Here is a 15674-nt window from a genome sequence, read left to right as displayed (position 1 = left end):
ACATTAGAGTAGAAAACCAATAGCCACTTGCTTTTTATTTAATTAACTTTCATTCAAATTAACATTAGCAGCATATAAAGGCACATTATAAAATGTATCTCCAACAGTGTTATTCCATTAAACAATCAAATAATATAGAAAAAAACACATATGCATTTACAAGCTGATATTCAACATATGACATAAATAAGCAATTGAGTGGTGGAAATATATATAATATATATGCTTTCCGTGACCTACAATCACATTTGTTGCATAGTGATAAAGATCTTCCTCAGACAAACTCAACCAGTTGAAAAGTGATCATTTGCCAGTACTACTCAATGTTATTCCTACAGGTATCCTGTTCCTCTGAGGTATATGGCAAAGCACATTTGTCATAAAAGAAAAATAATGTTTTTAAACACTGTTTGTACAGTGACATAGTAGTTTCCACACAACTGCTCTTATTATATCAAAATACACTGACACACTTGAGCCATTAAAAGAAAAAGTAAAAGGAAACAATTTAATGATGTTTCAAAAATGTTACCTCAATATCACAAAAGAAAAAAAAAAATATGCACACATAAAAACAGTGCAAAACTGCATTCGAATGATTTTTTTTTTTAGAGCGAACAACCCTTTGGTCAAATGTGACAAAAAGAACAGTATACAACACAAGCAATTTTTTTTGTCACAGTGTGGTGAAAAATAACAGTCCATATAAAATTTATAAAAAATGTGTTACTCTTTCAGTATTTATTATGGATTAGTTAAGACTTGCTATCATAATTCAAGGCATTCATGAGGAAATAAATAGTTTTTCGGTGGTGCACACCTTGTAGACCAGTGAACAGCAAATATTACATTCAATTCCATATGAAATGAGCGACTGAAAACACTTCTATACAGTATCTGAGTAAAAATAAAAAATCAAAGTAACTGTTGCGTGAAAAAAAGAATGATGTGATTATAGTATTGTTCTGGCCACTACAGTAATGCTGAAGCCACCTGCTATATCAAGCATTAACCGTTGGACAGCTTCTCACATGTGGTCCTCCGTGCCAAAGAGGTCAACCAGCGAGGGGTCTGTTGACTGGCTTGCCAAGCGTGTCTTGGGGTCCGGAGTGCACTGCTGGAATTATTTCAGCATAGCTGACGCAGCTTCGCGTATACAACTGGCCGCTTTCTCAATCTCCTCTTTGGATTGCTCCACGGTCACGACCACCCGGATGCTGCAGGTCAGTGGAAAAATCAGATGTTTGTTTTAGAAGAGTTCACATTGTGGCAACGCACGTGGCTAATAACAATGCTGAGATCCGCACATGTTAACACTGTGGGCAGACAGAGGGGGAGAGGAAAATAAACATCGACAAGATTTACCTTGGTGGAGGAAGAAACTTCTCTTCTTTGTCAAGATATCTTGCTTGTGTAAGAGCTATTCCTCTGTCCAAACACTGCAATACAGGACATTTTATAAATGTAGCGGCATAAAACTTTTATAATATAACAATATAACTGCATTTATTATACATATACGTTGGGAGGTTTCACCATTGTATTTGTGCATAGTGAAATAAAAGGTTTTGCGCTTCATATCTAACCGTAGTAATCTTACCTGATCTGATCTTGAATAAAGTGTATAGACTCATTCCCACTTACGTAATCAACGATGCTGCGGAGTGTCTTGACGTCGCTGTCTCTGGACCCGGTGCTCTTCTCCAGCTGCAGATGGAGGGCTGGAGCAAAGGACTCGCCAACAACCTTCAGCCCTGGAGTCCTGCAGCAGTCACACAAGACACACTCCAGTCACACCCATGCACAATCTTTTGGCTGATGCCAACACATCCATGCCGTGCAGTGAAGTGTATGTTTCATTAGTGTCTGCACCTGGTAATTAAAACCATGATCTTGCTCTATAGCTGAAAAACCCAAGTGCATAAATCTAACACAGCCTGTCCTTAAATATACTGCCTATTAAAGACTTGAAGAGCATGAACTGTACCTCACATGTTGAGAAGACTCCAAACATACAGGGGCCTCCCCAAACGCATGTATGAGAAGCATCCAGCAGACAAGTGTTTCAAACCTCTGTTTGCGTATTTTGTTCCTTCTTCCCTGGGCCACAATCAGACCACAATACACAAAGCGGCCCTTTCTGGGAAAGTACCAGAAAACGCTGAGGGTTGTAGCGCCCACGCTAACCAATGCTTGTGTGCAAAAATACTCTGTACCCTCGCTGACTGGAAGCGTTAGGAGTTCCCACACATACCGTTTGAGAGGTCCCAAGCCTCATCCTGCTGGACTTGACTGATCTAGTAATGTAAAGTTACTGGTATTTAGCAGACATTTTTTCCCCAAGCAACACAAACTTGCAAGAGTGGATTTGGGATTTGAACCCAGGCCAACCGATTGTCAAGCAGCAACACAACCACTGCTCCACCATGCCTACCGGTATATTAAGTCCCCCCACAGCCTATTTTTAACTATAAATACCCTAATCAGGCTAATCACGAGCTAGGGGCTAATTGCAGTGCCTATCTTATAAACTGAGAATAACTTATCAGATAACTTCAAACATTATCAGAAGGGATAGACACCAAACATGGGAAGAGGGAGATCCCCAAGAGGACAACTGAGGGATACAATCTCCTGTATCTTCTCTCATAATGTTACAGCAGAACTGTGCGGCCAAGAAAAGAAGGGAGTCTCTGAGCATGATGTATGTGTGCAGTAGAAACAGGAAAAGCCCTTGTGTCAAGAGTGTAAATATCCTGACGAGGGGAGAGACAGAAGTGCGAAACTAGTCGGGGGGTTGTTGAATTTTTCACAACCCAAAAAAAAAGAGGGGAGAGCAAATTCATAAATCAGCACAGGTTGTTGTGATTGCTGTCCGATACCTGCTAAACCGCAAGTATAGCATCACAGTGTCGGATTCCTCGGCTGCAGCGACTGAGAGGCTAAGACAGGCTGTCTATTTTATTTATCTATTTATTTTTTTTAAATATCACTCTCTTTTCTGTAGCCAACAACGTAAATTTGCAAAAACTCTTGCTATATGGCCAAATCGCAACATTCTGTTGTCTTAAATTATGTGGTGCAAAACTGCTTCCATTAAATAACGTTACAGGAAATGTTTTGACTTCAAGAGCCTTTCCCTGTGTTTGTGCCAGACTGCTGGTTTCTTTCATGGGAAACAGCTCGGCAGACTCCAACTCACCCTTGCAGAGCCTTGTGGACGTGCTTGCATTTGTCCCCCAGGATGACGAAAATGTCTTCAACAGAGAGGAGAGAGAGAGAGACAAGAGACACAGACACACAAAGAGAGAGACAAATAAAACATACGTACACACAGAAGGATACTCAACTTCCCCTCTGTTGAAATACCCTCTCCTCAGTCCCTGTTCAGTGCAAGAAGCAGCACAGAAGGCTACTCAACATCACTTCCCTTGAACCCCCCCAACCCCACTCCCCATACAGTGCAGTTAGTCCACACTGTGTGGGGCTCAGGGAGCGGAGTCCCGACGGGCCGAGGGTAATTAGTTTACCTTGGCCAGCAGGAGCCTGGCGCCCCCTTCACCAGGGCCTGCTGGGAGGTGGAGCAGGACAGTCGACCGCGACTCATCTCTCATCGTGAGACTGGCCATAAAGCCTAAACACCCATTCCCCCCCATACTAGATAACTTTGACATTACGTAAGTGCAGAACTATATGCCGTTCAGCCTCTTTCTGATATATAGGAAAAAGGGTCTGCGAGAAAAGTTCATTGTCTAAGGGCCGTAGGGCATTTTCTATACAAAGGACTGCATCTATAAGGTTTGGATTCAAGAATCTGTGTGAATGTGTGGGAGTTATACAGGCAAACAAAACAACACAAATCAGGTCAGACAGTGCCTAAATGGCTGTAAGTTCAAGTATTAGTCTGGATCATTTTCAAGGAGTTTGACCCATTCAAGTCAACAGAATACATCAAAAGCAGCCAGATTGTTCATAAGCTCAAAAGAGCTTCCATTGTTAAGATGTGTGAGTTTTGGATGTCTCTTAAATATGGACATGCTGTGTTGTACTTAAGTTTCAGTTAGTTTCTGTGTTGATGTACTGTTTGAGGCTTTGGCACAAAACTGTCCCACAGAAGAAATTAGTCATACATATTCCTGATACACATTCCAAAAACTTAATAACAAAGAATAATTTAAATCAGATGTTAAAGCACATCTGATCTCATGTAAATAACTTTTGACAAGTTAGACATTCTTAAAAAAAAAAAATTCAACTCATTCCTTTACAGACACTGAGTACACAGCTCCACTGCCGGCCTGCTGTCTGGTCAGACTCCCGTGCATCAGGCCCTCCACCCCAAGGTCAGGCGACAGAGCGTTCAGTTGGCCGACCAGCCAACCGGCCTCTATACAGGCCTCAGCATATGGTCTAAATCATAAACCTTACTGAAGCCAGGCCAGTTTAATTTAAAAAGCACCCAAAAGAAGGAACGCTCTTGGTCATTTGGTTACGAAGAGAAAAAAGGGAAAACTAATTACATCCCTTTCTCTCCCATACACAGACACATCATATCCCAATCCAAGCAGACCTAGCAAAGGCTGTCTGTGCAGTACAAGATTACTGCATGTGTATGCATGCAGTTAGCAATGACATAGAGAAAGCTGCCTAACTGATGAGGATAACAGAAGAGCAAAAACAGAGGCTGAAACTGAATGCATGTGAATTATACCGCATGCATATTTGAGCGCTAAAACTGAATATATTTGTAATGCATTCAGCCATAACTTCCACAAGGCTGCTTATGCGATCAATATCTCTTGTGAATTTAGCAGGAAGGCAGATCAGTTCTGGGATGCATATGAATCTGGCGGTCACTTGGCACAACTCGTCGGCGGTCTCACCTGGATCTTCCTCCATGATGTTGAGGGCCTCGATAGCGGCGGCGGCCAGCATGGGGGGCAGGGAGGCGGAGAAACAGTAGCCCTGGCCAGACAGACGCTGAGGAGGAACGGAACACACACACGAGTGCAGGAGATCTGTGTTTACCGAGCTGATTTGTTCTGAGGGCTTCATCCACATGTGTATGGTAGCTGGGCAATTATGTCAAAAATATGATGCATATCCTGTTTTTTCCATTTTCAATATAGTGGTTGGCATACTATTCTGGCGCAACATGAGTGTCTGTATGTGTGTATGTGTGTGTGTGTGTGTGTGTGTGTGTGTGTGTGTGTGTGTGTGTGTGTGTGCATGTGGATTTTTCTCTCCCCATCATTTCTAAACTGAACTAAGCCAGATGCTCAGCACAAACAACCTATGAGACCGTGTTTACAAAGAGATTTCTAGATGGCTTTCCTATAAGTGAAACATTCGTTAAAACTTTCTACACAGTGGCTGACATGATCCAGAATGAGGCTGGCTCAGATCTGTCCCCGCAGTTGGCTTCTGTCAGGGACCTGTGTGTGTGTGTGTGTGTGTGTGTAACCACTTGTGTATGTGCTTGTGCGTGCACTGCTGCAACACGTTTCTTTTTTTCCCATGCTTTCCTAGGCCATCCCTGGGTAAAATTTGGCGTTTTAGCCTGAATTTCAAAAGCCCATGTGTCTAACATTACCTCGGATATCATTCCATCATGTCAAGAATCTTCAAACAATGCGCACCAGTCTTGCAAAAGCGTTTAAAATAATTGTCCGCGCCATTCCACTGCGCCCCAGCCACAGCAAATAACCTACAGCTGCACATCCCTGCAAACACTACACGTGTTGATATCCGATGAGCAACAGCACACATCTGAAATACATCCCCAGCACGCCTTGAACGTGGATCCGATTTGGAGTGTCGCGGGCTCATGTGTGGTGTTTTTCCGTTTGTTATCCACCCATTTTTATTAAAAGTATATTGACAAAAAGGGGGGAGGGACAAAAAGAAAAACAGATCTCAAGGCCAGGCGGTACCTGGTGGTCTATGACGAAGGATCTCCCACAGCAGAAGCCTCCGATAGACGCAACCGCGTTCTCCATATTGGCACTGATGAGGTCGATGTCATCAATCTGAAATGAGACACACAAAAACGTACATTTTTTGTCTCCAAAAATTCCTCTGAAGACCTTGTTGTGGTATTTTTTTGTTGTAGGTCACATAATCCACCACATCAGACTGAAAGGAGAAATTTTTTTGGTAACAGCAAATACTACACATCTGTGGTATTTATATACTATAATACTAACATACTGTATGCTATATTATACTTATTTATACTCATCAACTCGTCAATTATCTTCTCATTTTAATAGTGGTTGTGACACAATACTCACATTGACCCCAAAGTGTTCTGTGACCCCTCGGCCATGTTCTCCCAGGACGCCAAAGGACACGCTCTCCTCCAGGAAGATGCGCACCTTGTACTTGTACTTGAGCTTCACCTACAGAACAAGAGGACCAACGCATGAGGCGAGAGGAAGAGTAGTCTGCATCGTGCCTTATGTGGCTCAGTTATCTGTTAGGCATGTGTGGCCATTCTGGCGGCCAAAGCAGATGAAATATGGGAGTATTGTAATGGCTGCACTTGGGAATGGGAAGCAGTGTGTGTGCGTCTCTACTGAGCTACTAAATCACTGCTGTGCACAGACAATAAACTGAGGCAACGTGTGCAGGCAAGTGCAAATAAAGAGCGGATAATTCGCCAGTATTCAAAATAGAATTCTTATATGCATAACAAAAGTTGGTTTTGTGCAATAGGTTGAGAGTCAAGAACAGAGTAACATTTTGAGATGGTTTCTTCTGTCCTACTGATAAAGGATACGTGCCGTAATCTCTGCACAGGTCCATGATGCAACAGATTCACTAAGTTACATAGTAGGACAGCACAGCATTGTGGCCACCATGGGTTATTTACAGATCAGAGATCACAGCAGAGCTTGGAGCCTCCCTAATAAACATCAGGACGAAATCTTTCATGTCCTATAATTTACACACGCAAGTCACTGGAAGATGTAGCGCTTTCCACAGAAACTATAGACCAAAATCAACCTTGCTGCATCTGTAGTGTACACACAATCAACTTAAGTCAGCATAGAGTATGTGTGTGTTTTGACTCTGTTTATACATGCGCTCTGTTCTCTTTAAACAGGACAGGCCGGCAGAGGGCTGGATAGTGTTTGCGCTGTGTCTCACCAGCTCTGGGAGGGGACACACGTCGGCTGTGTTCACGTACAGGCCCTCCACCACGATGAACCTCCTGGTGACTCGGGCCTTGCGGGGATTCTGGAACGCAAAACACATGAGATCTTTCACACGAGCCTCAGTAAGAGCAACATACACAAACACACACACACACACTGAGGCTTGCAACATAAAGACCGTGATCAGGGTAGACTCTTGCTTTTGTCTCCCCTTCTCACTGGATAACGTACTGCAAAGCCAAATAATCCCAGGGTCAGCAGTGAGTTTAGGGGATATGGGTCGGTCGTGCCCTGAGAATCCACTTTCTGCACGCCATGTCGGCAGGAATCAGGACTCTCACTCTCACTTTCACTTTCGCACTCTCAGTCTCGCTTGCTCGCCGCTCACTCACTCACTCACTCACCCTCTGATCCTCCATTTCCTGTTCTTTCAGGAGGCGTTCCAGGTCCTCCATGTCGTTGTGTTTGAAGTACTTGATGAAACTGCGGGAGGCCTGGAGGCCCTTCTGGATGGAGAAACACGCCGCCTCATCGCTGTGTGCATATTGGTGTATGTATGTGTGCATGGTTGAGTGTATATATGTGTGTGGGTGAGTATATATTAATGTGTTTGTGTATATATTAATATATATATATATATATATATATATATATATATATATATATATATATATATATATATATATATATAATGTGTATGTGTGTGTGTGTGTGTGTGTGCATGTGCATGTGTGCGTGTGTGTGCATGAGAGAGTATATGAGTATGTGTGTGTGCGTGAGTGAGTATGTGTAAGTTGGGAGGGGGATGAGAAATGAGTAGGCTTAGTAAGCACTCTCTCCAGGAGACAGAGGATTTCATCAGGTTCCGTGTTATTAATGATACTTAGTGTGTGCGGACTACGGAGGTGTCTGGGGAGGAGCAGCGGCTTACACAAAGATGATGTCACCTCTCTTGGAGTATGCCGGGATGGCGCTAGCTATAGTAGCGAAGCCGTACGAGTAGATAATGGCCTCCTCCGTCCTCATGAACTTGGCCAACCGCTCCTCAAGCTCCAGGTGGACATCTGCAAGTGTTGGCGTGCACACAAGCAAGCACACACACACACACACACACACTTTAAATTCTAACATTATGAGGACCTGAACTTGGAGGGATTCCCAAAAACACATTTCTTTGCATTACACAACACCAGACATTTGATGTCCTTATTTAAAGGCTTAAAAAGATTTACCAAAAGTTCCATAAAATCCTCTTGGGCCACAGGTTCCTACTCCATACTTCTTCAGCGAGGCCAGAGCCTTGTGCTGCAGGAACAACAAGACAGGGCCATCAGAGAGTTAGAACTCAAATGCAAAGTCACATCCCAAATACCCTCTGAAGTTTCATAAATGCATTAGCATAAGCAAAATCATTCAGAGCAGAAGGCCAGGGAAGTTGTAAATCCAACTGGACATGTCAAGGTAAGACGCTGTAGCCTGTACCCAAGGCTGCCTGTTCTAGGTGACCTGCTGAGGCTTTTATTTGTTCAGGAAAACATATGATCTGTAGCAGCATTGCAGCACACATCTGCAATTTTCCAATTTCCATCTTGCATAATTTAGCCTCGCCTACCACCAGGGCTTTTTGCACAGATATTGAAAACAAATGTTCTAAAATAACAACCGAGGAACTTGGACTGTGGTCTTATCATATAATGATGGTGAACATTACTGGTAATAGTTAAAAGGTTTTGCACAAGAGAAATAAAGAAAGCGGAAAAACTTGAGCAGTTGCTTATATGGTCTATGGTTTGTTATGGGAAAATGTCTGCTGAATCTTTTGACTCTTACACTATATTCATCATTTCAGTATAGACCACATGCATGAGTATGCCAAATTTCTGTAACAAGCACAGATAAAGTAACATATGCATGTTACTGATATGGTGTTTCTCCAGGATATGATGAGCGCAGTGACCTCACATTCATCTCTGCGACAAGAACGCATCCAAACCACAGTGGCCTCTGCGAGGCTCCATTCCAGCAAGCAACACATGAGAAACGACTGGCGACAGTATCAGTCTAAAAACACTGCTAGCAATTTACTTTTGTTAGGGCGTTTCCCACTATCTCACCAACAAACATCCCAAACTGGCTTGGTCCTGCAGATAAAAAAAATGCCATCAAGGAAAATAAGTTTGTATTCCAAAGTGCAATCAGAGAACGTGGTGTCGACCAGGAGTCTGGAGAATAATGGAAAAAGCCACTCTGTTGCTCCGACCTCCCTATCTGAAAATAGCACCAACCTTGACTCGCTCATTGTCGAGCAGGCCCAAGAAGTTAAATGAGGCGAAGTTAATGCACTCCTTCCCATTTACGATGATGTTGTGGCTTGGAGGCCTGCAAAAGTAAAACACTGTCATTAGCCATAGAGCAAAACAGAGCCCACTTATTATTCCATGATCTTGCATGTAGACATCTAGCACACAAGTAGCACTGTAAATCAACAACTACAAGAGATATAAAAGTACTCCTCGCTATATTGACCTCGCTATACACTACCGGTTTGGGGTCACTTAGAAATGTCCATTCCACTCCATTATAGACAGAATACCAGCTGAGATCAGTTGCATTGTTTTGTTTTTTTAATCGGGGCAGCAGTTTTCAGATTACATTATGTGCTTACATAATTGCAAAAGGGTTCTCCCATGTTTTCTCAGCTGGCCTTTTAAAATCATATCAGATTAGTACAGAATGTGTAACAGAAACAGAATGTGCCTTTGGAACACTGGATGAATGGTTGCTGAAAATGGGCAATGTAGATATTGCATCAAAGTTAAGACATTTCTTTCTACAACAGTCGAGAACCCTTTTGCCATCATGTAAGCACATAATGTAATGCTGTCCTGAAAAACAATGCAATGGATCTCAGCTGGTATTCTGTCTATAATGGAGTGGAATGGAAATTTCTAAGTGACCCCAAACTTTTGACCGGTAGTGTGTATAACTTGGATGAATAGGCTACAGAGTTCATGTAAGAGGTACCCATATGCATTTAAGTATAAGTAAGTAAGTATAAGTATACTCTTTTCATCCCATGAGGGAAAATTGGTCTCTGCATTTATCCCAATCCGTGAATTAGTGAAACACACTCAGCACACAGTGAACACACAGTGAGGTGAAGCACACACTAATCCCGATGCAGTGAGCTACCTGCTACAGCAGTGCTCTGGGAGCAGTGAGGGGTTAGGTGCCTTGCTCAAGGGCACTTCAGTCGTTCCTACTGGTCAGGGTTACAAGTCCGAAGCGCTAACCAGTAGGCCACGGCTGCCCCCACATAGGTATTTTTAGGCTTACCCAGTAACTATGTCGTAATTGAGGGATGGGTGGTTCTTTGGTACCGGGGGAACAAGAGGCTCTGGTTGCCATTCTTCAATCAACTCTTCCTTCTCCTGTGGACATACACATTCATCGAACCATCCATCAGAAAACAAACATTATCTTCTTTATCTCTGTTTTTTTCAAAATCAAGTGATTTTTTCGCAACCTGGTCGTGCAGCACTGTGTAATTTCTGCTGAAAAATTCTACACAAGTTTCTAATGTAGGCCTATACAATCTAAAAGTGTTTTGTGACATCCTTAGAGCATCAATATATGTTATACTTTATCTGTGAGGTCAGAACGCTCCTGTAGTTTGTAGGTTTTGGAGAAAAGGAGTCTGATTATCCACAATATGAGGATCCCCTCCAGAATCAGGTGATATGCAGGCGCCTAGTAAGAAAGAGAGTGGACAGGTGAGACAAGATTTCAATGGAAACGTGCCTTAAATCCTTGTCAGCCTTTCCATTTTAACTGGAAAAGAAATGTATTTAAACACACAGCACTTTTATCCACAAATGATGTTTTACAAGTGCTCTATAAATAAACCTGACTTGACTGGACCTGACTACTTGTAAAAGCTTGGTTCTTTAGGCCCAAGTCTGGTTTAAACCAAACAGTAGCCTAAATACTGTGTAATTACATGTTTGAGGACAGTGAAATCACCTACTACAAACTCCACTGAAAAGTTGTGTGACTGCAGCAACAGTGCAGTGTACTCTATGGCTTACTGCCACGCCTCACCTAAATCCACTGATGTAAGCTTGATAATGATAGGGTGGACTATGGTTGGTGAAGGGGCACGTTCCAAATAGAGCAACACACTTTCTAACTATATTTTATCTTAGAAACAAACACTAATGATCCATAAAAGGATTTTAAATTAACAAGCTTACTTATCGGACAACTTAACAAGCTATTTTGATTGCTTGACAGTTTCAATTTATCTAGCTAAAACCAGAAGAGACAGAGAGCCAAATCTGGATTAAGAAGAAGACATCAACAGGTAGGATAATGGCCAACTGGACATCACATGTACAATTCCAATTATCAGGTGGCTTCTAGTTCTAGTGCTACAATGATCTGATGATTTTAGTGATATTATAACTGCCACGGTTTGTCATTCGTCTTGTGTATCCTGTCTGCATTGTTTGTTGCTCTGTTTCGGGAGTTTGAGTTAATTTATTTTAAATGTTGGACATACATATACATTTGTTCGCATTTCTTCACGTTAATCTACAGAGAACACTGACAATTCAATCTCTCCCCACTTCTCTCAGAATTCAACAGCTGATCTTGAAGCATCTCTGATGTCTTTACCAAACTTCAACCACAACCCTTTGCACAAAAAAACGCTACTTAACAGCTTACAGCTGAATATACAAATCAGTCACTCCGACAACGAAATATCTTCACAGTGACACATTTCAGTAGCCACCCTTCCAACTGATATAACGTTTACCACCCTTCCTAGTGAATTACTACATGCTATTCTAGCTAGCTTGCTGGCTACACTTCCTGGAGTATGGCACAAGTTCCGAACAGGATATCTGAAATCCTCTCCATTCCTTTCGACATGTATTATCGTCGGATGAATCTATGGTTTCAGTGTAACCGTGTGTGAAATATACAGCTGTATTTATGAACGCTGTCGGACTATTTTTGTCTACTTACCTCGTAGAAAGCTTGTACCATCTCCACTAGTACCCACTGTTGCCCGGACGCCATTTTCGTTGCCTGAATCACGTGACCTGCCTATAGGACCTGCCCACCAAACGGCATTGGCTTTCTAGGATCGTGCGCCCTCAACTGGTAAAGGCTAAAAGCATCACCGGGGGCTCTGGCACCATCCTGCATGTGCTTGGTGTCAATTTTAGCCTTTTGGCTCCACTAACTATTGCTTTTTTTTTTAACTGGACCAAATCCATTTGCATCTAGGTTTGGGGCCAAAATAGCCCGCTAAAACAGATTCAGAGATTTGGAATGTTTGAAAATACCATGGGACGTTTGGCTTCTTTTGGCAATCATATGCCTACATCAAAGGGAAGGGAAAATACCCTACAAAATAACATTTGACTAATGATAATCATTATTTATTTCCTCTTTAGATACAAACACAAAACAACTGAAGGTATGGGTTACTTTTTTGCCTCATTGCAGTCAGCCCAGGCTCTGAGTCCATTTTGGTTTGAAATGCAGGCATGAGATATTTGAAGTAGATAGATAGATAGATAGATAGATAGATAGATAGATAGATAGATACTTTATTGATCCCCAAGGGGAAATTAAGATAGTAGCAATGGTTAAGATACTCCTGCTTTGTATTCTATCACAATAATCTTTGGGCAATTTTTCAGTAATAAAAAAATAAGCTAGGCTAAAGGCAATGTTCTAGTTGCTTATCATAAAAGGTGATCCAGATCTCACTATATTGAGAGTGGCTAAGCATAGCCTACTGATCTGTCCCATTGTGTTTTGAGGCAATTTCATTTTCAGATATAGAGGAAAGGTGTCAAATTACTTGTGCTACAAGTAGGGGATTTTCTACAGTGCCAATCAACAACCAGGACAATTTAACAACATGACGCAGATACATCGCTGCATGTTGTAGCCTTCCCAAAATCTGTTAAGGGCCTTTTTCACGGTACAGCATGCAGCACCAGTGACCTGAATGCCCAGCCCAAGAACCGAAGCAGCAAAAATCATCACCAAGAAAGCAGCCCTCATGAGCATAATTATACCCTGTTGATGGGGTCTAAGCAAAGCAAGTTTGAGTAAGACCTACAAACATAACTCCATTCTTTGACCTCTGAAGCCCCAGCCCTTTTTAACCTTTGGTGACACATTTGATGTCTCTTTCTTGGTCTGCTTGATCTGCTTCTGTTTTTCCCACAATGCTGTGTAATATGCATACAGTCTATGGTAATATGCAACATATTGATATCCTGCAGTCGTTGGTGCTGTGGTTCTGTAAAACACATCAAGGAGCTGGTTATGGTTATTACTTCCAAATTGCCTCCATTAATTAACTGGGAAACATTAAATTAGGAGCAAATTGTGATAAAATACTTCCATATATTCTCCACTAGAGGGCGTTGATCTCACATCCATCTTTCATCAGACGCTAAAGGCCAACTTCTCTAGACTACTTGGTTGTATTTTGGAAAAGGAACCCTTTGCCCCCAAGCTCCTTCTAAAACATTGTGATTGCTCATTTTATCAATGCAGAGACATCTGTCCACAAGCACTGATGTCAAGCAAAAGATGCAGATTTAACCAGAGGTGCAGATCTTACTACACTTCTGCAAATGGACGAGGGAGATTATTTAGCAGAAACAACATCTCAAATGCCGATGAATGAGATGACATTCAATATAAATAAAGAGACAGAGAGAGAGAGTGAGAGAGATCGAGAGAGAGAGAGAGAAAGAGAGAGAGAAAGTGGGTAAAAGGTTTTAGTTTCTTAGCTAACATGACAGTAAAGCCCAGCAGTAGAAAAAAGCAGGGGCTCAGTGGCTACTCACTGTGCTGTGCTTGCTGTGCTGTGCCCATGTGATCCCAGTGTCCCGGCTCCCTAATGTGAAGCACGTGCATGTGCTCAGAGGAACAGGGTGTGTAATGCCTTGATCAGTCAGTCCCTCCATGTCTGAATGTATTTGAGGTCTCTTCACATGCAGGCATGTAGTGACCAAAATTCCACTTCCTTACAGTATATAGCTATTTAATTAGAAGCTTACAACAGTTACTACTCAAAACCTACCCTATTGAAGCAGAAATACGACATTTGAAAAAAAGTAATTGTTTATGCATTCAGTAATAAATGCATGCAAAACCTGCTCCACAATTCAAGACTGCAGCCAGACCTTGTACCTTGACCAGTCAAGGGTCAAGTCATTAGTTTTGCATGAGCCATAACAAAGGTTTTGCATGCCATGGCACTGAACCCCTAGCCTCTCAGTATGCATTTCCAGGCATAACAATGAAATAGTAGAGCAACCATGTGCCACAAGGAAGCAATAAGCTGAAATAAAATCACACTGTCAAACTTCTCTATGGTGACTCAAAGTGAAACACAACATAGCCATCTCGTCATTTTAATGATCCTGGTGTGTGGTAGCCTACTTTTCCTCTTCTCTCTCTTTCTAGGCAGCTCAGAAAAGTCTTGCAAGCTGCACACCCATGTTCAGGCATGTCATGAATAATTATGTGTAATCACTTGTGCCAATGTCAACAAATGCCTTAAAAGAGCCCCTGTATTTCTGCATAAACAGTCAGTTGGAGAGTGAGGTTTCACACTTTGGCTTAACCGAGAATCAATGTTTGTTTCCACGTGTTGTAGTAAGAAACAATGTGAGTAAAATGAATGTGGTTTTTATTCACCAATAAGGCCAAATGGACACAAACCACATCCAGTATAATCACACAGGGGGATCAAGTTGGAGGTGGAAGTGGTTTGAATGCACAATGGGATGTATTGCAGCAATAAGCCAGAGACTGACTTTGAATTTCCAGTGTGTTTTATGTAACTGCTGGATTTCACAGAACCGCACTGCTGACACAGTGTGGATGACAAGTTTCCATGGACAGGGCCAGCTTCTTTGATTGGCATGAATGATACTTCCTGACTCAGACTCTAGTACAGTAAATCAGGTCACACTGGAGCCCCTCTGTCAGAGTGTCTCTGAGTACTACTGTGTGACACAGTTGCCTTCTGTCGGAAATACTCAAGAATGAAGACATGTAGCCTATACAACACAGACAGTTTTGCTATACACAAATCCTGGGGTTTCAGTTTAATATTTTGCTCTCTTCTCACTCCTCTATTTCTTATTCCTTATCCCCTTCTCTCTCTCTCTCTCTCTGTTCCTCACTCTATCGCTCTCTGTGGCATTTTGTTTGCAGATATAAGAGCATACATTTTATGTTGCATGCTCCATAAGGTTTACAAGCGATGCATGTACTGGATTTATTTATTGATGGGATTACATAAGCTGCTCTTTGCTCTCTGCTCAAGGGGAGAATAGACAGGAGGCGGTCATCACTCATTGTGGAAACCGTCACTGGCGGCAACACCTGCATCATAGGCCATTGGGTTGCCAAGCAACAGCAGGGAACTGTGTAGGATAGTGCATAGAATGTAAATTATATGTCCTACCC

The 15674-nt window shown here is 42.2% G+C and overlaps 1 protein-coding gene across 1 annotated transcript; it reads right to left on the bottom strand.

Annotated features, from left to right (window-relative positions):
• Positions 1-9: 9 nt before the first annotated feature.
• Positions 10-12318, bottom strand: sptlc1 (serine palmitoyltransferase, long chain base subunit 1). Its single transcript, XM_048259661.1, has 15 exons — positions 12192-12318; positions 10803-10910; positions 10497-10591; positions 9446-9539; positions 8393-8465; positions 8092-8224; positions 7565-7694; positions 7153-7242; positions 6294-6401; positions 5934-6029; positions 4884-4980; positions 3203-3257; positions 1645-1762; positions 1366-1439; positions 10-1217 (listed from the first exon to the last, which is right to left on the bottom strand). Exons 1-15 carry the CDS (start codon positions 12243-12245, stop codon positions 1124-1126), a joined length of 1419 nt encoding a protein of 472 aa, XP_048115618.1. The 5' UTR covers positions 12246-12318; the 3' UTR covers positions 10-1123.
• Between the last annotated feature and the right edge of the window lie 3356 nt (positions 12319-15674).

Source organism: Alosa alosa, chromosome 12, assembly GCF_017589495.1.
Source record: "Alosa alosa isolate M-15738 ecotype Scorff River chromosome 12, AALO_Geno_1.1, whole genome shotgun sequence".
NCBI classification, from domain to species: domain Eukaryota; kingdom Metazoa; phylum Chordata; class Actinopteri; order Clupeiformes; family Clupeidae; genus Alosa; species Alosa alosa.
Note: the sequence above shows the minus strand (reverse complement) of the source record. Positions and strands in the feature narration are given on the sequence as shown.